General features: G+C 30.9%; 1 protein-coding gene and 1 pseudogene across 7 annotated transcripts in view; one reads left to right on the forward strand and one right to left on the reverse strand.

The window, feature by feature from the left end:
- Window positions 1-9,705: 9,705 nt before the first annotated feature.
- Window positions 9,706-22,371, reverse strand: part of LOC137823127 (uncharacterized) — a 44,318-nt gene continuing 31,652 nt past the window's right edge. For 6 of the 7 annotated variants that reach the window (XM_068628265.2, XM_068628267.2, XM_090295006.1 and 3 more), the window contains 4 exons: window positions 20,360-20,496; window positions 10,432-10,494; window positions 10,256-10,334; window positions 9,706-10,152 (listed from right to left, as the gene is read on the reverse strand). In XM_068628265.2, coding sequence (XP_068484366.1) covers window positions 10,078-10,152; window positions 10,256-10,334; window positions 10,432-10,494; window positions 20,360-20,496 — 354 coding nt within the window. In that variant the 3' untranslated portion in view covers window positions 9,706-10,077. Of the gene's footprint in view, window positions 10,153-10,255; window positions 10,335-10,431; window positions 10,495-20,359; window positions 20,497-22,371 lie in introns of those variants that run through there. The other variant, XR_016515452.1, reaches the window with a different exon arrangement.
- On the forward strand, window positions 17,021-17,849 carry LOC150025288 (uncharacterized; annotated as a pseudogene).

Genomic DNA, 22,371 nt, shown 5'->3' on the forward strand with positions numbered 1-22,371 from the left:
TGACTTTTAAAAAACAAATACAAACATTAAATTTTGTAATAAGAATTTAATTATTTTAAAATTTAAAATTATAATTATATAATGATATATTTTTTCTACAAACAATTTTTTTATTTAAATAATAAAATTAGTGTAGTTATATCTTTTTATATCATTTTAATTTACCAATTAGTTTATTAACTAATTTTACTACAATTTTTAAATCAATAAACTAACTTATTAGTTCGAAATTTACAAACTATAGAAGTGGGAGTTAGTTTATCACCTAAAAGTTAAATAATTTTATGTTATTTTATTATAAGCTTTCCATAAAGTCATACTATTGGAATATTATAAAATATATAAAAATATTAAATTATTTAAAATATCAAAATCATCAACTACTCCCATTTATTACTCATTAAATTGAAAGTGAAAATATTTATTTAGAGATTGGCATTGAGAACTAAATTTAGGACCTAATATATGTGGATTAATATAAATCTAACTCCTAAATTCAAAATATACATATTAAAATATATATATTTAATTATTCTTTTAATCCCTATATTAAAAATAAAAAAATCAATTTAGTTCCGATATTTTAAAGAAATATCGTTTTATTTCAAGCCATTACCGTTGTTAAGACAATCTAATTGATTTTTAAACTTTAATATAGAAACTAAAAAAATAATTAAATTTAAAACATATTAAAAATTCTTATAAACTTCATAGTCATTAATTCTATTAAATTTTTGTACTCACTAGAGTAACACAATCAGATTGTGTTTGGTATTGATTGACTTTCATAAAAAAAAAAAAAAAATTCAAGAACCAATTTAAATGTAATAAGACTAGAGGTCATTAATGTAGTTATGTAGAAAAAGGATAACACTAAATTTCATCACGCATAATCTAAAATTGGTCATATATATATATATATATCACTATTCATATATATATGTTATACTAAATTAAAAATATCAAATGACATTAAATTATTTTTGACAATTTTCTATTAAAGATTTATGATATCTTTAATGTGTGGTGGTTATATGTTAAAGGAAACTTTCATTTGTCCATAAATATGTTTTTTTATAAAAAATTTCATTTTAGACATCATTATGCAACTTGACATCTCAGTTAGGTTGACATCTCATCTATGTTGACAACTCAAGTAACAATAATCATTTGTCATCACATGAAACAAATATTATTATTAAAAAAAATACAAAATATGGGGGACTAGACCAAAACCCATATGTTAACAAAAACGATACATATGTAGACTATACCTACTCATAAAGAATTCTAAGAACAAACTAGATGGAAGTCTGTTATACCAATGAAATGATTCTCTTTGAATAAATTCTAAATTAGTCAACTTATCAACACATACGTTCCCTTTGCAAAAAATATATGAAAATATGAATAACCCTAAACCTGATTTCTCACAGTAATTAAGACAAGTATTTCATCGAAGCAAACACAAAACATTAGTCTTAGCAGTAAACGCAACACAAACTCAGGTAGAATCACATTCAAGTCAGACATTAATAAGTCCCATCTTTTGAGTTTCCTCCATAGCATGTATAACTCCATAAAACTCATCAACCATAGCCGTCTGAACTTTAAGAAATGCAGAAAAAACACCAATAAATTCTCCATACTCCCACGGAAAATATCTCCATAAGTAGCAAGACTAAGATACCCCTAGTAGCCCTATCAATGTTAATTTTAACCTAGCCTGGTGAGGGAAACTTCCATCTAATAGAAAGAGAACAAAGAACTTTACCACTGCGAGTATTAATACCAAAAAACTTAATCACGTTGAAATCTAACATATCATTCTTTATTGAAGCTTTAGACGAATTTTCCACTAGACAAATTAAATTTTTAATTACCGAAATAGCCCTATAAACCTTAATCTTATCCTGAAATCTAGCATAATTCCTCATACGTCATATCTTCCAAATAAAAAAAATTATTGCAACAAGCTTAATCAATTTAACTAAAAGACTACCATCACTCTTAATAAAAAAAAATCATCCTTATTAAACATGTTATGTTCCCATGTCATGTTATTTTCTTTCTTCTTCTAACATTTCATTATAAATTATTAAAGAGTTATCATAACAAAATTCATGTTGGTAATTCAATTATTGATAAATTGTATATATTTCGTTCTAGGATTAACCTGATAAATTCAGGTTATATAAATGATATTTTTCATCAAAGGTTTAAGTTTAGGTTCTAACAATTAGCATAAGAGTTTCTATTATCATACTCGATTATTAACTTCTTTAGGACTTATTTCTCCATTACAATTTTTTTATATATATTTATAATGTTTTTTTAGTTGAAATAAAATTGTATATATATGTATCTTTTGACTATTATTATTAGAATAAAATAATATTGATAATGTGATTATTGGTTTTATTTTTTTAGATATATTTTCATATAATAGAATGATATTTAAATATTTATATGTGTCTTTAATTGAAATATGAAGAACATAATAAAAGTCAACTGATGTTTTTTTTTTTGAAATTGATAATTATCATATATTCATATTTTACTTTATTTTTTTTTTTGTTTTGCTGCGTTTACTGCTATGACCAATGTTTCTTGGATGCTTCGTAATTGATGAAATACTTGTCTTAATTACTGTGGGAAAATCAGGTTTAGGATTACTCATTTTTCTCGAAGGGAATGCATGTGCTGATAAGTTGACAAATTTATGATTTATTTATAGAGAATTTTTTTCATTGGTATAATAGGTTATCGTCTAGTCTATTCTTAGAATTATTTATGAATAGGTATAGTCTACCTATGTATCGTTTTTGTTAACATATGAATTTTGGTTTGGTCCCCCATATTTTTATATTTTTATATTTTTATATTTTCTATCTTTTTTTTTCTTTTCTAATAATATTTTTTTTTCAGACGATGACAAATGATTGTTATTACTTGAGGTGTCAGCGTAACTGAGATGTCAAGTTGTATAGTGATGCCTAACATAAAAACTTTTATTTAAAAAAATATCATATTTTACTTTATTTATATATATTGGAATTAATTAACTAAAACAACACCACTCAGGTGTAAATGAATTTATTTTAATATATACAAAGATTATGAGCTTATAGTGTATGTGCGTATTAATAGTACAAGAGGAGATTAATATTGTATGTGCATTGTGGCTATAATTGAATAATTATTACTTAGTTTTGCTTGTAAATATTAAATCATCCTAAAGAAAGGTTTATTATTTGACATATTCTTATCATTAACAATTTAAATTTATTATTATTGGATTGAGATATCGCTAAATAATTAAAATTTTATTAATATAAATAATTATAATTTTTGCATATTTAGTCCATTTGTAAAGATAGACACTTTCTTCATACTAATATAAAAAACATAAAATTAACATAAAAAAATAGTTAAGGTTCAAAATAAATTCAATTACATAAATATAAACTAAAACAATAAATTTATTTATTATTATAGTCTAATAATCTATTATTAATAAAATTATACTCATCATTCCATGAATATATGGATAAGAGTACATCATGGTGATGTATAATATTGCTCTAAAACTAAATGCATTTAAATTAGAAGTGTATGAGTACTTGTTAGTGCATTTATTATGTTGAGGAAGATGGAAAATTGAAGTAAGATAAGACAAAAAGTGATAGTCTTTTCTATACTTGAATGAATGTGGCAATTGCACCTAAATGGAAACAACTCAAGAAATCAAATGAATATGAAGGCAATGGTTGTTTCTTTTGTGGAGGTGCAGGGGACGTGAAAAAGCATTACACTAATCATGCAAGGTGTTATGAGAAAGGTATACTTCTAAATTTGGTTTGTTTCGAGATTAATTTAACTTTTTCACTTGGACACATATAGCAGTTAAATAAGTGATGCTGAAAGAAACATCGCATTTCAAAAAAATCATTATGAAATAGAAATTAATTTTAAAGATAAAAAATAATTAGTGGTTATAGTGACTGAATTTGAGACCTAGAATTTTTTTTGTTTTAAATTAATTTCTATTATTAGAATATAAATAATTGGTGGTTAAAACCTTGGTAGTTAGATAGATACCAATTTAGAAACTATTTAATAATAATAGAAACTAATTTAAAAACAAAAAATTATTGTAATAGTTAAAATGGTCTCTAATTTAGTCACTATAACAACTAATTACTTTTTGTCTTTAAAATTGGTTTCTATTTCATGATTTTTTTAGAGGTGGCAATGCGGGCTGATCCACCCCGCATAGGCCCGCCCCGCACTTGGCCTGCAAAAAGGGGGTTGGGTTGGCCCGCCCTACATAAAATTTGCGGGCTGATTTTTCTAACCCGCCCCGCATAAGGGTTGGCCCGCGGGCCTGCTGGCCAACCCACATAAGAAATATTTATTAAAAAAATAATCTTTTAAATACAAATTTTGATTTTTTTTTATTTATTTAGATGCATTAGGTAAATGGTTTCATAATATTATTTTCATGAAACATGCGTAAAAACATGTTATTAAAAATTTTGGAATGTAAAATATGAGACTAGATGAAGAAAATATAAGGGTGTAGAAAAAAAATTATACATTTTAAAGTTATGCGGGCCAACCCGCCCCGCCCCGCACTTGGCCCGCGCGGGCTGCGGGTTATGCGGTGTGGGTCTAAGCGGATTAGCGGTTGAAATAATCAACCCACCTCATGTTTTTTGCAGTAAGCCGCGAGCCGACCCGCACAGCCTGCCCCACTTTGCCACTCCTAATTTTTTTTTGTAGTGTTAAGTAATAACAAGACGATAAGTTGAAGCAATTAAATTTTTTTGATTATTATTAAAGACAAGTTTTTGTTGGGACCTTGATGAAACTTTTATTGTATTGTGTTTTAGATGAAACTTAATTATTATTTCTGCTTTGGATAACTTTGGTTTGTCTTATTCATTTGAGAATGGAAAATATAGTTTGTTTCACGATTCAAAATTGGTTGGTTATGATTTTTTATTAAGTTATGATAATATTTATTTAATCGATATAGTTGCTTTATTTAATGAATCTTTACAATTAAGTAGATGAGGTGCAAATAGAAAATTAATCAATGAGAATTTAGGTTAATTATGGTATATGCGCCTATGTCATATATCTAAATGGAGAATAGAAAGACTTGTTGTGCCATACAAACTTCTAAACCCTTTAGATTTTACAAATTGTGATATTTATATCAATTGTATTGAAAACATATTTGTCAACATGAATAATCTACTAGACATTTGTTTATGTGTTTGATCTTAAATAAATGAGAATCTACAATTGAAAATATAACTTTTTACAATGTATTTCAATTAAGTTTTAAACAATTAAATGTTTAAATATTTTATCATAAAGGTTAATCCATTAGAAATGATAAAAAAAATCTAATTAAATTCTTATTTTAACTAGTGAGATTATTAATTTATTAGTGACTTCGTTTTTGTGAACCAAGAGTATTTTTAGTTGGAAGTGAATAATCAATCTCTCGTGCTACTAAGTTTTTTTTTTTAAATAATACTTTAATTTTTTTTAAGAATATTAATGATGAGAGTTAGTTCGGTTTAAAATTAAATTAAACTCAAGTAAATACTATTTAATTTAGTTAATATTTTAAAAATGTAAATCCAAGTTGAATTGTTAATTAAGATGAATTAGTTTAATTTGGAGATTATGTAATCAGGAGACAAAATTATTATTTTTAAGTCTTTATTGCTAATTTTTATGAAAAACCATATCAGTGTAATTTATTTATTTTCATATATACAAATATATATTAATATTATTTTATACTTATTTTAAATTTTTACAGTATTTTATATATTCTTTAATACCTCTAGTATATAATACAATGCCTAATGGATCTAATTTATTAATTAGATATTGTTGACATAAAGAGTATATGACAAACACCCACTTTTAAAAAAAGACAAATTTTGAAGGCACTGAGTGAAGATTTTCTGTGCTCCAACACCATATTTTAATATTAAAGTGCAAATATGAAGTTTAAGCTTATAAATATAACAATATCTTAAAAGCTTCAAGCTAAAAAAACTCCCCAATTTTTTGTCCCAAAAAATGTTGTTCCTCCAATAGTAAGTTTGAACACTGACCACCAATTACTTGTCTCCAAATAAATGAACATTTGACTTTATTATTTAACTATAAAATATTATTTCTGATAACTGTAAATTAAAATATACCAATTTAATTTGATCAATATAATTTTAAAATTATTTTATTCAATAAAAAATTATTTTTTTTCGGTTAGAATATGATATCACTACGAACAAAAAATTATGAAAGAAATTAATTTTAGAAAAAAAAAACAAGTTGTTATAATGACTAAATTAAATACCATTTTAAAAATTAAAAGAATTGGTTTATATATTAGTTTCTGTTATTGTTAAATGGTTTTTATCTTAGTATCTAATTAGCTACCAAAGTTTTTGCTACTAAATTTAGAATCTAAATAATTGGTAGTTAAAACCTTGGTAATTAATTAAATACTAATTTAAAAACTATTTAACAATAGTATAACTAATTTATAAACCAAATTATTTTGTAGTATATAAAATGGTGTCTAATTTAACAACTAATTATTTTTTACCTCTAAAATTTATTTTTATTTATGATTTTTTTTTTATGGTACATGATGATTTGTTAAGACATCATCAATTTATTTCAATACTTAATTTTTCACCATAATTTCAACTACAAAGGGAGATGTAACCAAGTCATAGATGTTCACAAGAAAAGAAGTTTTGGCCACATATGGTTTAGTTTCTACAGCCATAACTTGAAAAGTGAAGTGTGATCCTTTGATTTGATGAATAATGGTGTTCATTTATTGGCAACCACTTTTCACTTAGCATCACCTCAACCACCAAACCTGCATGAAATAAAACTCATGGTCCAAAGAGAAAGACCCTTAATGTGAAGGTTACCCTTAATGCTTGCCACATGGCAACATTTTCATCTCTCAAACTCATGTTCATGTATCTTCCTTTCATCACTTCTTGATTTAGAAAGGACTCTCATTGTTGAGCTATTGCTTACCATACATTTATTTTATGATCACAAATCATAGATATTTCTTTCGATTACTTAACTTGTGTCATTAATTTCCCTTTACTGAAGGCATGGTCCCAGATAACTCATTAACAGTCACAACCATATAAATTCAACACATATTTCATATTTAATGTAAAAAAATATAATTAATAATTAGAGTGTGATATTTTTATATGAATATATAATTTGATGTGATAGAAATAATTTAATACCATCAACTTAGTCCTAGCTAACATATTTCTTTATATTAAAGAGTGAATATCCTGTACTTATCATATAGTTCAATAACAACTCAATTGTTGGCGACATAAGAGTTATTATTTAGATAGAATTCTTTAATGTGTTGTTCATATCATATTAATAATTGATTTTTATATTTAATTTAACCTTATAAAAATAATTTATAGTATAATATAATTTATTTATATATTATGAGTGGATCGCATAAGATTTATCATAGTGTATTTTTATTTAAATATTTTATAAATTTTCTTTATTAAGATATTTAAATTTAATTATGATTTTAATGGTTAGAATATATTTTCAGACTTTTGTGAGTTAGCCTCCACTCTACCCATCTATTGGTCCTATGCCTATGGGTCACATGTTGCTATCTTCTGCATGCTGCTTGATTTGTGAGAACAATTCAGACCACAACACCCATTATTAAAGTTAATTTTATATTATAATTATATTAAAATAAATTTAAGTATATTGCATTTTATTAAAATTAAATATTTTAAAAACAGTATATATATATATATATATTAATGGTGCGAAAAAAATCAAATATTCATTAAAGTAATTTGGGAAAAAATACCATTAAATGGAATAGAAGTAATCAAAATTTATTGATATCTAAAAAAAAGAAAAAATATTTCGTTACTTATAATTAAAAATAATAAAATGATTCATACAATTAAGCTTTTTTTTTTTAATTTGATTTGATTAACAAACTTTTAATTTATTAAAATAGATTTTTTAATATGTTCTTTATATCATAATTCACTCTCTACTTTCTATCCCGTCTAGAAAAAAAAACTACACTTTTAACACTTGAATGCTTATTGACATTTTCTACATGCATCTGTAAATTAAAGTTATATAATGGGATCGTGGTTCTCTTTCACTCTTTAGGTTGTGTTCTTTAGAGTATTTTTAGTCACTCCTTTTTTCAGAGTTTTATGACATCCTCTAAATTTTATTGTAATGGGGTGGTTACATCACACTCTATCTTTGTGATGTCTACGTATTATTAACAATATTAAATGGGACTTTCACACATTGATAAATGATATTTTGTGTTAGAATTTTTTATAGAGAGTGGTTATGAGTTAACTTATAAAAAATACACAATATGACATTTCAAAATGGTGTCTGATGTGGAATACTCTCATCCGACTTATACTTTTACCAAATAATTTTTTTTACAACTTTTATTGTGATAAGTTTAAAAATAAATATATATAATAAAATATAAATTTAGAATTAAATGATATGAAAAAGATGTTAAAATAATAATATTGAGAATTGTAATGTGGTTATATAAAAAAATATGGGTTATTAATGTATGATTAGTCTTGTTCTTTTATCATGACTTTTGTTTAATACTTTTGCACACTGGACAAATTAAAACTATTTCAATTGTTATGATAAAAAAAATGATATGAGATAGTAAAACTTAAGAAATTTAGAGTTTCGTTTTATAAGAGTTTAACTTGTTTTTGTCTTAAGACAAGATTCGCTAATGAGCAGAGGGTATCTTTAGAGAGGAGTGAACTATAATAAGATCTATTCATCAGAGTTATGCTTGCTCATGTATTATCTAAAACCTTAGTCATCACTCATTTTAGGAAATGTAATCTTGTCACAAATTTCAAAGTACTTATTTATTTCATAGGTACTTTTACAGACATCCAAAATAAATGCTCGAAAAGGGTAGTTTCATGACCTTCAAAATTTGGTGTTCCTAATTATTGACTGGGGTGAGGTTTTTTTCTCTAAATTGTTCATTCTGAAACACTCTCCCATGTGACTACATATTGGTGAATCCATAGTAATTTTTTTTCTTCCAAAATTCATCATTCATAATTTCAAAAATTCACATTTAATACAATTTTGGAATAACCTTTTTAGATAATACCCTTGGATCACGCATTCTAGAATAATTTTCAAACACGTTTCCAACCATATACAACAAGCATTTACAAGCTGACATTGACACCTTTCAACTTACCCACACAGTAAACGACATCGTCGCAACCAGTCTTCAACAGCTCACCGAAAATTTAGCACTAAAAATGGAAAATGTTGTCATTTTAAATTTATTAGGCTTTAAACTTCTATTTGTTGAAAGAATCAACGGATTTGAGTTCATTACATCTCCGCTGTATATGCAACTTTGTCCTCAGGTTTGATATTATGTTAAGGAGAAAAGAAAAGAAACATCAAAAGCAAATAATAACAATCGATTCAGAAATGAAGTACATGGACCACCAATAACCAATAATCACAGCCAGATCTGTTTTGTTTTGTTGTTCAAGCTTCGAAACGAGTGAAATGATAAAATTATATGCCAAGGAAATGCATTAAGATTTACAATGATGGTAGAAATAAAATTCATTTGAATCCAATATCCAATACATCATATGAATATGATTGGTCATCAACAATGTCACATAAATGTTATTATACCCAGTGTACTGTGTACATGCCATTCTGATTCACTCCGAAACACAATCTCTTCCATTTATTTCTCTCATTGAAACCAAAAGTCAACTAAAACATCCCTTGGTGTAGGGAAAGTACCTTGCCTCGCCATCCTTATTGTTGAGCCAAAATACCAATAATCTCCATTTATACGGGGACTTTTAAAGGATTGTGAAACACGATATCTAGGGTCTTTCATAGACATGTTATTAATTTAAATAATACAGTACATAATTCATAGATTTCTTCTATTGCATCTCTGTTTTAGTCCAATTTTCCATTGGAAGGAAACTTATCAACTCGAGAACAATAGTTTGTGTGTGAATCATGTGCAAGGTTCTGCAGAGCAATAAAGAAAAATATCTTAGTTTACAGCCGAATAATAAAATAATGCTTCAAGAATTTGGAAGATGAGGTAAGAAAAAGAAGATTATCTGCATACCTGCTCCTGAGAGCGGAAATGCATAAAGGGTGTGTAATATAGAAAGTTTGACACCCTAGAGGTATATATATCTGCATACCTGCAATTGAGATGAGATAAATTTAAACAGTTCATTTTCAATAAAGTGCATAGTCTAGTACAATAGAGATCTGGGTTGTCTAGAAGAAAGAACATACTTCTCAATTTGTCGCATCAAGTGGCTTTTATCCCACAAATCAGCACGTGATAGATAACCCCACCTAATGTAGGCAGATACAGCAGGTTAATAACAAGCATCTGGAATAAATAACTGAATTGCAAGAGAAATGAAAATATATGTTGATTACTAGGATGAGCGTTTTTTCCTCTCTTGAAACAAAGACAAATAGGAACAAAAAAATGTTTTACAACATTTAAAAGGCTTAAAATCAGAATTGCTGAGACAAAACAAGTTCACATGCGTTAGAGATGTATTGTATCAGTTGGATTAGCCCTGTACTGTCAGTAAAGTGCTGAACTGAGCGCTAGACTGCTGGTTATGTTAACTGTGTTGTGACTTAACTGTATCAGTCAAGATAACTAGTGTTTTAACAGATAGCTCTTGTTATAAATATAACAGACAGCTAGTTATGATAGCTGGAACAACTTCAACAACAAAATGTGATGTTGACAGAGTTGAGTAAAACTGTGAAAGGGCTTAGAGTTTATGGAAAGGAATTGTTAGAGAAGTCATCAGAGGACTCTCACTTTGATGAGTAAAGAAGGTAGAATTACCCATGTTTGAATGTGAAGACCTAGAGGACTCTCACTTTGATGAGTAAAGAAGGTAGAATTACCCATGTTTGAATGTGAAGACCTAGTGGCGTAGATTACGCATGCCAAGATCTACTTTGACACCAGAAATACACCTAAGGATATAAAACTTAAGCTCGCTAGACTAAGCATGGAAGGTCACACTATTTAATGGTTTAATCTACTAATTGAGACAAAAGATGAGTTATCTTGGCAGAAGTTATAGGATTTGATCGTAGACAACTGGATAATCCATTTGAAGAGTTGACAACTCTATGCTATTACATGTGACATCAATTGTTCTGTGGCATAGGCCGAGTCACAATCAAATTCTGATGCTTGAACTGTTATGCTCTTAAGTAGAAAAAGTTCCACCTTGACTATTATCTACAACTTTTGAGCTAGTGATAAGAATTCGATTCCACAATTGATATCAAAGGTAATGTCACGAGCTCGATTCCTAGTGGGACAATTCCTGAGGTAGATTTTTGCAGGTGACATCAATTTCCCGTGACATAGGTTAGGTGAGCCAAATCACAATTAAATCGTGACACTTGGACTACTAAGCTTTTAAGTAGATAGAGTTACGCCCTAACTATTACCTATAACTTTTGTCTACTGATAAACACTTGATCCAACATATGCCAACTGAGAGTTGTGGAAGTTCAAAAAAGCTTTTGAACTATTTTCCTCACAGGTGGGTCGTTCACCCAAAAAGCAAAACCTTGGTTATTTTATGAGTGGGATGAAACCCCACATATGAAGAAGGGATCGTACATTGAATCCAAATCTAGGATGCAATTGATGAGGTCGGTCAAGTACATTGTGGATGGATTTATGTGGGGATGATGCTGAGCAACATAGGAAGGGAAAAGGAGGTTTCACTCTTTGGATGGGGGTAACCTGATATAAATATAGAATTACTAAGAATATCCTCAATATCTCCATAATAATTAGGAGAAAAATATGTTTAGAATCTTTTTATTCATTTCAACATATTTTTATTTCTTTATTTTAGAGAATTTGACTATTACAATTGAACCCGGTGCTGAACAAAATTACTAAACCAATTCCACAACTAGATTGCTAAAAGGACGATCCAGAAAAAATCTTATGCAGTTTTAACATGACAACCACATAAATAACATCTTGATGCCAACACAGAACCTCAACTAAATTATCTTCAGTGGAATGTTTATCCAAAATAGTTCTCCAAACAATGAAAGACTTGATTGGAAGGATGTCTTTATTCGACACCAACTTTAACTACTTGGACTAACAAGTAATAAGACGATAAAAACTGATAAGCATCCTAATTCTTTGACACCAAAGCCTCTATTTTTGAAAATGGCAACGGGCCTAATTCTTTAATAAGAATATAAGCGGGTTTCTTCAAAATAAAGGTTTTTGTGGAAAAGTGAATATACTTATATGACAAGTAACTGTTACATTACAATCAGAAGGTATAAATAGAATAGGAGATAAAAATCAGAAAAAATAATTATTCCTATAACTGTTGTAACAAAAAAGACGGAAAGAAGGAAAAGCATCATATTCTAATTAGATCAAATCCTAATATTAACAGCAAAAATCAGATCTCATTAATTCTAATTGATATCCATATATCGAATCCCTTGATCCATATTTCTTTCCTTAATTATCACCAATACATATCAACATTAATTCCATATCAGAATACAACACTCTCCCTCATGTTGGGTCATAGATGTCAATCATGTGCAACTTGGATCTCAAGTTCTCATAGTTTGCTCTGGGTAGAACCTTTGCCAAAATGTCAACAGTTTGATGACTAGGAGTTTGCACAAGGTTAATTATCCCACCAATCTTCTTTATGAAATGACAAACGATTTCCACATGTTTTGTTCTATTATGATGCACACGATTTTTTGCAATGCTAAAAAACTTTATTATCGCATAACAAACTCATGGCATAATTGGCAGGGACCTAAATCTCCTCAAGCATTCTTCTATCCACATTCGTTCACAAATTCCTGGGCCATGGATCTGAACTTAACTTCTGCACAACTCCTAGCAAAGTTTTCTACTTCTCCAAGTAACTAGGTTCCCTCAAATAAATGAGCAGTTCCCACTAGTTGGTGTTCTATCAATTATTAATTGGCCTAGTCTGCATATGTAAATATTTACTTGAGTTCTTCTTGAAATACAATTATGCAACCCTATTCTAGGTGCTTTTTTAAGGTACTATAAGATGAGGCTTACAATTCTAATGGTTGTCTCTTTAGGGTCATTCATATATCGACTTACCATGCTAGCAGGGTGACCAATGTTAGGTCGAGTGTTACATAAGTCACCCAATCAGTCTTTGGTACCTTCCTTTGTCAGTGGGTGAACTCTCTTTTTCCAATTCTACATTGGATTCTACATGTGTATATGCTAGTCTACAACCCAACATTCTTGTTTATTAAGAGCAAATCCAATACAAACTTATTTTCAATGTTTGGAGCGCACCACATCCATCCCAACCCAAGGAAGTACTTCAATTGACACAGGTCCTAAATCTCAAACTTCTGTTTAGATACGTGGAATGTTGATTCCATCTTTGTGGTTGTTGACATGAAAACCAGTAGAAGGATTACCTTTTTCAGCAAGTGTAGCAGTGGAAAAGTTCGTAGTAGCATTTTGAAGATCTTTCTCAGGTAATTTGTGAAAATTGCATCTACTCTTTGCTGAGTGGTTTGGATTTAGGTGCATTTTTTGTATCAACAATAGTTTTTGTATGAACATGACTACCCGTATAAAGTGGCTTCAAATCTGTGCACTTCCAAGAAGTACTTCATGTCTCCCTTGTGGTGGAACTTGAGTTGATGTACTCATTGACCATAGGGAAAGTAATCTTTTGTCAAAGTCAAATAGTTTGATTTATACCATGAGGAGAAGTGAATATATTTCACTGATATAATTGAGGTATAAAGAGGAATAAGAGAATAATTATGTAAATTAATTTTTGGTTTAAATATCAAGAAAATAATTATTCCTACAACAGTTGTAGCTAAAAAAGAAAGATGGAAATTGAACATATTCTAATTACATCAAATCCTAATATTAATAACATTAACTGAACAATATTAGTTATGATTGTCCTTGGTCGAAAGGAAAAATTTGAATGAAAGAAAATTTTTATTAAATTAAATTAATTGAAACATTACCTCTATATATAGAGAACTCTAACCCTAAAGTAATTATTATAAAGAGATCTCTAGCATCTTCCATAGCTTCTAACAACTTCTAGTAGTACATTTAATATCCTACAAACAACCCTCCCCCTCGAGTTGGTGAATGGAATCTATCATTCCTAGCTTGCATGTAAGATCATGAAATTATTCAGTGGGAAGATCTTTTGTAAACAAGTATGCTAATTGAAGCCCAGATGGGACATAAGAAGTGGTGATAATGTCGCTATCCAGTTTCTCTTTAATAAAGTGTCGATCTATCTTTTTATATGTTTGGTCTTATCATGTTGAACTGAATTGTGAGCAACGCTAATAGCTGACTTATTATCACAATAAAGAATCATAGACTCTTCACATGCCACTTTAAGATCTCTTAGAATAATTCTCAACCATAACAATTTACACACCCCATGTGCCAATACTTGGAACTCAGCCTCTGCACTAGATCTTGTAACACCATTTTGTTTCTTACTTCTCCAAGTCACCAAATTTCCACCCAAGAACATGCAATATCGTGAGGTGGATTTCCTTTCTATGACAAACCCTACATAACCTGCATCAGTATACACTTCCATTCTTAATTTTTATTCCTCTTGAACAATAATTCCCTTCTTGGACATGTCTTCAAATATTGAAGGATTATGTTCAGACCTTGTAAATGTCTCTGCCTTAGATCATGCATGAAATGACTAACTACACTCACAACATAGGCTATCTCAGGTCTGGTTTGAGCTAAGTAAACGAGCTTCCCCACAAGTCTTTGATATTAGCCTTATTCACAGTAGAATTGCTTTCATCACTTTCAATTCTATGGTTTTGTTTTACAGGAACTTCAATTGTCATGCAATCAATTTTACCTGTTTCTTTCAGAAGATCAAGAATATACTTTCTTTGAGAGATACATGTCTTTCTGTTGCATAATCAAGAGAATTATTCTGTAATTAAGTGCAGATTTCATTATCTATTTATTAGGACAGATTTGTTAGTGATTTGATTTGATTTGTACAGCTTTAATCGCCCATTATTTCTTGCTTTCATTACCTATTATTTCTTTCCTTAATTAGGTTGTAAATAGTCTATAAATTGAGACTGTAATCACATCTGTAAATCACATCAGAAATACATTTCATCTATTTCTTTCAACTTGGTATCAGAACTCCAGATATGGGAGACTCTGCTTCTACAATCTCTTTTATTAGCAGCCTTCATTGCTGCAATTATGTTTCTGGGCAGTCTTCATTGCTGCAATTATTTTTCTTTAGACAGCCTTAATTGCTGCAACTCTTTTCCTTATCTTTTCTCCATTGACCACCACCTTGCACCATTGACCGTTACTGCCACCACCATTGACCATCGCTGACCACCACCGACCTCTGATCGCCGGAAACTGTAGTCGGCCGCTGGAAAACTTTTCCGGCAAACTTATTTTGTGAAGAGGATCAAATTTTGCCAATCTGCAAAACTCAGTTGGTTTTGAGATCTCATGGGCTCCCTTGGTAAGACATCTAGCTATTGTTCCTTCACTATGAGTAGTAAGAGTCTCTAGTTTCTTATCCTTTAATGCTTCTAGTACTGAAAATATATGGATTATAGACTCTGGTGCTATGGATCATATGACACCTCATTCCTCTTCTTTTTCATCCTACACTGCTTTATATGGTAACCAATATATTACTGTTGCTAATGGTTCCAATACCCCCGTTACTGGTCGTGGTAACATTCACCTTCAACCTTCATTTCCTATAAAAAATGTGCTTCATGTTCCCAAACTATCCAATAACCTCTTGTCTATTCAAAAGCTTACCTAAGATTTAAATTGTGCAGTGGTATTTTTTCCTTCCCATGTGTTTTTCAGGATTTTTCCACAGGGAAGACTATTGGAATTGCTAAAGAGCAGGGCAGGTAATATTATTTATAGCATGAAGAAAATAAAAACTGTGCTAGACTACAGACACACACTACTAATCTTCAGCAAGGCCATGAATCTTGGTCATCCTCTCAAATATGGCTTCAACACAGACGTCTTGGTCATCCTCCATTTAGTGCCCTAAAGTCCTTATTTCCTGTTTTATTTACAGAAGTGCTTGCTGAGTCTTTTCATTGCGATGTTTTTCAGTTTGCTAAACACCATCGAACAACTTTTCTTCCCAATGGTAATAAAAGTTCTAAACCTTTTGATCTTATTCATTCAGATGTATGGGGACTTTCACCTATTCCTAATATCTAGGGTACAAAATGGTTTGTTTAATTTATTGATGATTGTACTCGGGTTACCTGAATATTCCTCATGAAAGATAAGTCTAAGTTTTTCACCTGTTTGTAAAGTTTTACAGAATAATTCAAACACAATTTGAAAGTCCAATTAAGAGATTGCGTTTTGACAATGGAAGAGAATATGTGAACCAAAACCTCTCCATATTCCTTCAGGAAAATGGAGTTGTTTATGAATTAACCTGTGTGGACACTCCTCAATAAAATGGAGTTGCTGAAAGGAAAAATCGTCATCTCCTTGAGGCTACTAGAGCTTTACTTTTCCAAATGTCTATTCCTAGATCTTATCAGGGGTAAGCAGTTATAACTGCCACTTATTTTATTAATAGATTACCCTCTTGGGTTCTAGAGGGTGTTACTCCTATTCAACTTATGACCACATTCTGTCCTTCTATTCCCATGTTGACTAGTCTTCAAAATCGTGTCTTTGGTTGTCCTGTTTTTGTCCATGTTCATAGTCCTTATCGGGGTAAGTTAGATCCTCGCGCCATCAAATGTGTCTTCATCGATTATGCCCCCAACAAAAAGGGGTACAAATGTTGTCACCCTCAAAGTCGTAAGGTCTATGTTTCCAAGGATGTCACCTTTCATGAAACAAAGTCTTTCTTTCCTAGTTCTCAGCTTAAGGGGAAGAGTATTCAAGAAGCTGAGAATCTTGAGTGGCCACCTTTTCCTTTGTTGCAGGATTTCATTCTTAGGGAGGATGACAAAGACCCTGCACCAACATCATTACCAGGGAAGAATAATGATGACAAATATTTTGGAAAACAAAATCAACGAAGGCAACAAGAACCCGTACTGGTTGAACAACAACTTCAATTGTTTGAACCAGAAGTAAGAACTCATACCTGTGAGACCCTTGAGGACACCTTAAATACTACTTTTGAACCTAACCTAAATGATTTACCTATTGCCTTGAGAAAAGAAAAAAGATCTTGTGCCAAATATCCTATATTCCAATTTGTGTCTACAGAAAAACTTTCTATGCAGCATCAGAGTTTTCTTTCAGCTATTGATTCTATTAGAATCCCTACATCAGTACAAGAAGCCTTAAAAGATGAGAACTGGATTCAATCCATGAATGAAAAATGAGCACATTAGAAAGGAATGAGACTTGGGAGATTGTAGATAGACCAAAAGATAAGAAGGCAGTGGGTTGTAGGTGGATATACACAGTTAAGTACAAGTCTGATGGCACATTGGATCGGTATAAAGCAAGGTTGGTTGCAAAAGGGTCTACTCAAACCTATGGGATCGATTATGAGAAGACTTTTGCTCCAGTAGCAAAAATGAATATAGTCAGGATTATTCTCTCCCTGGCAGCACATTTGGTTGGGTGATGCATGAATTTGATGTTAAAAATGCCTTCTTGCATGGAAGCTTGGAGGAAGAAGTATACATGGAGATTTCACCTGGTTATGGTGCTGTTAATGAAGGGAGTAAGGTATGTAGAATTAAAAAGGCCCTATATGGTCTTAAATAATCACCTCGTGCTTGGTTTGGAAGGTTTACTCAAGCTATGGTATCTTTGGGGTACCGACAAAGCCAAGGTGACCATACTCTATTTATAAAACATTCTTATAATGGTAAACCCACCTTACTTTTGGTCTATGTAGATGATATGATTATTACAGGTGATGATGAGATTGAAAAACAAACTTTGAATGAGAGACTGGCCGCTCAATTTGAGATGAAAGATCTTGGGAAGCTGAAGTACTTCTTTGGGATAGAGGTTGCTTACTCTAGACAGGGCATCTTTATTTCTCAAAGAAAATACATCATTGATCTCCTCAAAAAGACTCGTAAGTTGGGTTGCAAGACCACTGAAGTGCCAATAGAGCAAAATCATAGGATTAGGAATGATGAGAAAAATCCAAAGGTGGAGAAGACACAATATCAAAGACTTGTGGGAAAACTCATTTATGTATCACACACTAGACCAGACTTAGCTTATGCAGTTAGTGTGGTTAGCCAATTCATGCATGATCCCAGAGAAAGACACTTGCAAGCAATAAATAGAATTATTCAGTACTTAAAAGCCTCTCTAGGGAAAGGATTGCTATTAAAAAAAGGGGAAAACTTATCCATGAAAATATATACTGATGTTGACTATGTAGGACCAATTGTTGATAGTCCACCACAGGCTATTGCATGTTCCTGGGTGGAAATCTGGTGACATGGAGGAGCAAGAAACAAAATGTAGTTACAAGATCAAGAGCAAAAGCAGAATTTAGAGCCATGGCTCAAGGGGTTTGTGAACTATTATGGATGAAGATCATACTCAATGATCTCAAAATAAAATATGAAGTTCATATGGGTTTGATGTGTGATAATAAATCCACCATCAGAATTGCACACAATCCAGTTCAACATGACCAAACAAAGCACGCAGAGATAGACCGACATTTCATTAAGGAGAAGTTGGATAATGGTCTTATAGCCACCGAGTACATCCCTTCAAGACTCCAATTGGCAGATAAGTTTACTAAGGGACTTCCCACAAAAGAGTTCAAAGATCTTAGTTGCAAGATGAGAATGATAGATATACATTCACCAACTTGAGGGGGAGTGTTGCATAATCAGGAGAATTATTCTGTAATTAAGTGCAGATTTCATTCTCTATTTATCAGGACAAATTTGTTAGTGATTTGATTTGATTTGTACAACTTTAATCACCCATTATTTCTTGCTTTCATTGTGACCATCTACGAGTCGAGTCAACGGATCTCCCACGAGTCTACATAGACTCTCGAGTTTGACAACCTTGGACCAAATATTAACATTAGGCTATAGCACCCTTGTTGGAAGAAATCTTGTAGTTGGAGAAGCAAAAAAAGAAAGTATTGTAGCAGGAAGTCATGCAGAAGCTGATTTAGAGCAGTGACTCATGGAATTTGTCAGGTGTTATGGGTGGAAAAAGTTCTAAAAGAGTTGAAGGCTTTAAATACCCCGCCAATAAAGTTGTATTATTATAACAAGCCTGCTATATCTATTGCATACAACCTAGTTCTGCATGATAAGACCAAGCATGCAGAAGTTGACAAACACTTCATCGGATAGAAGATAGAAAGGGGACAACTCTATTACTTATGTTCACACTGCAGAACAATTAACAGTCATCATAACCATAGGATTCTACCCAGGAAACTCTGACAGCATAACCAACAAGTTGGCAATGGAAGATATCTTCAAGTCAGCTTAAGGGGAGTGTTGATAAAGTGTCAAAAAAGGACTAACTCTATTTGATTCCATGAAAATATTCCTCTAATTAAGTTTAATTTTGTATTTATTTTGTTTCCATGAATAGCTAGTAACTATTTTGTTCCTTTCTAGTTTAGCCTTCATTTTGGTAATTCATTATTGTGATATTTTCTTACCTTTGTTTAGGATATAGTTTCCCTATTTTACGATATCACTTGATGTAATTCCCCTTTATAAAAAGGAGGAATGTGTGCCAGTTATATTCATTGAAAAAAATACTCCATATTTTCAACTTACACATATAAGTTACATCCTAAGAATTGAGGCAGGCAATTAAGGAGATTCCAACAGTACCCTTGACCAAGGAACTTAAGTTCCACCAAGGCAGACCAAGAACAAAAAATAGTTTATATGATGATGATGGGAGTGCCAAAGATTGAAAGAACAGGACCTGCATATGACATTTTTAGCAAACAGGGCAACTATCTTAAGGTTTAAGGAACTCAGGCCCATTATCCAAACAAGGGTATAGCTCAGTATATATAAGCTATATAAGCTATATATGTGTGTGTATAAAAGATCTGTGGCAGAAATAAAGCCTAGTATGATGAAGAATTTGTATATCAACAGGCCTCTTCTTTGAACTTACCTTTTATTGAAGAGATCCCCATCTGCCTCCAGCATTGGAGCAATTTTTACATCTAGTATTTGCATAACGTCAAGTAATTTCTGCATGCTTTGACTAAGATTTTCATTGTCCATGTTAGTTGCAGCAACAGTCTTCAACTACACAAAAAATCTAAATATCAATATTAACAGAAATATTACTGCGCAGTCTTTAATAATTATTCATATTAAATTTGTCTTCGTTCAATTATGGAAATAAAACAAGTAACACAATGCAAATTCAACAACAACAAATTCAATAAGAATTCTCACAGTAGAATCAGAAAAATCAACATGTATACAAATTCTCAGAACAGAAAATCAATGAATTACCTCTTATGCAGAATATTATTTGTCCTTCATTGATGTCTATTCATGGTTCAATTCGATTTTTCCTATAAAGTGTAAAGCTAATACACTGTCTTCCAAACTTTTAAGCCAATGGTTAAATTACAGCTTAACTCAGAAATAGAAAATGTTCACTTTGATTGGAATGGAGAACATTCACCATTCACTACCGTTTTAGCTAATCATGGTATTTCTCATAGACTCATCTGTCCTCGTACGCACCATCAAAATGGTGTAGTTGAAAGAAAACAAGACACATTGTTGATTTGAACCTCACCTTACTGTATCATGCTTCTCTTCCTTTGCAATTTAGGGATTATGATTTTACCACTGTTGTATATCTTATTAATAGTTTGCCTATAGCTTCTCTTAAGTGTTCCATTATTAGTATTCTTTTTAATAGGGATATTGACTTTCATTTCCTCAAAGCTTTTTGGTTGTGCTTGTTTTCCTCTATTGAGAGCTTACCATTCTCATAAACTTCATTTTATTCTTGAGGAATGTTTGTTCTTAGGATACTCTCTCACACAAGGGCTATAAATGTCTCATCTACTGGAAAATATATATCTCAAGATATTGTTTAATGAACATAGGTTTCCTTATGCTAATATTTTTCCTACTGCACCTAACGCTGTCAGTAATCTTAATTCTTACATTAGTTTTATTAAAGGAAAAGAAAGAATAGGGTAAATCCCTTGTGTATATTGAACACATAGGGTTATGTTTATATAGGAAAAAGAAACATATGGGCTAAGCCCATTACATAAATATGAGATATCTAACAATATCTATAATATCTCATAATATCAAATAATATCTAATTATATCTAATAATATCTAACACTCCCCCTCAAGCTGGTGCATATAGATCATATGTACCCAGCTTGTTACAAATGTAATCAATCCTAGGTCCTCGTAAGGGTTTAGTAAAAATATATGCTAATTGATTATTTGAATTAACAAACTCAGTCTTGATATCTCCTGATATAATCTTTTCTCGAATGAAATGACAATCAATCTCAATATGTTTTGTCCTTTCATGAAAAACTGGATTTGAGCTAATATGAAGAGCAGCCTGATTATCACATATCAGTGTCATTTGAGTAACCTCTCCAAATTGCAATTCTTTAAGTAACTGTTTAAGCCAAATAAGCTCACAAGTAGCCGAGGCCATAGCTCTATATTCTGCTTCTGCACTAGATCTTGCCACAACACTTTGTTTCTTGCTCTTCCAAGAGATCAAGTTATCACCAATGGAGACACAATAACCAGAAGTTGACCTTCTATCAGATGGAGATCCTGCCCAATCAGCATCTGAATAACAAACGTGGTTATTATGCTTTTCCAGGAGAGCCTTTAATGTACTTCACTATACGAATGACTGCATTCCAATGATCTTCACATGGAGAATTAAGAAATTGACTCACCACACTGACTGCAAAGGAAATATCAGGACGAGTAACAGTGAGATAGTTCAATCTTCCAACTAATCTCCTGTACTTCTCAGGATCTGAAAGAGGCTCCCCCTGATTGGGTAGAAGCTTGACGTTGGGATCCATGGGAGTATCAACAGATTTCGAATTCATCAACCCAATTTCCTCCAAAATATCTAATGCGTATTTTCTTTGAGAGATAACAATACCAGTA

This window comes from Phaseolus vulgaris, chromosome 9 (genome assembly GCF_051622355.1).
Source record: "Phaseolus vulgaris cultivar YP4 chromosome 9, ASM5162235v1, whole genome shotgun sequence".
NCBI classification, from domain to species: Eukaryota; Viridiplantae; Streptophyta; class Magnoliopsida; order Fabales; family Fabaceae; genus Phaseolus; species Phaseolus vulgaris.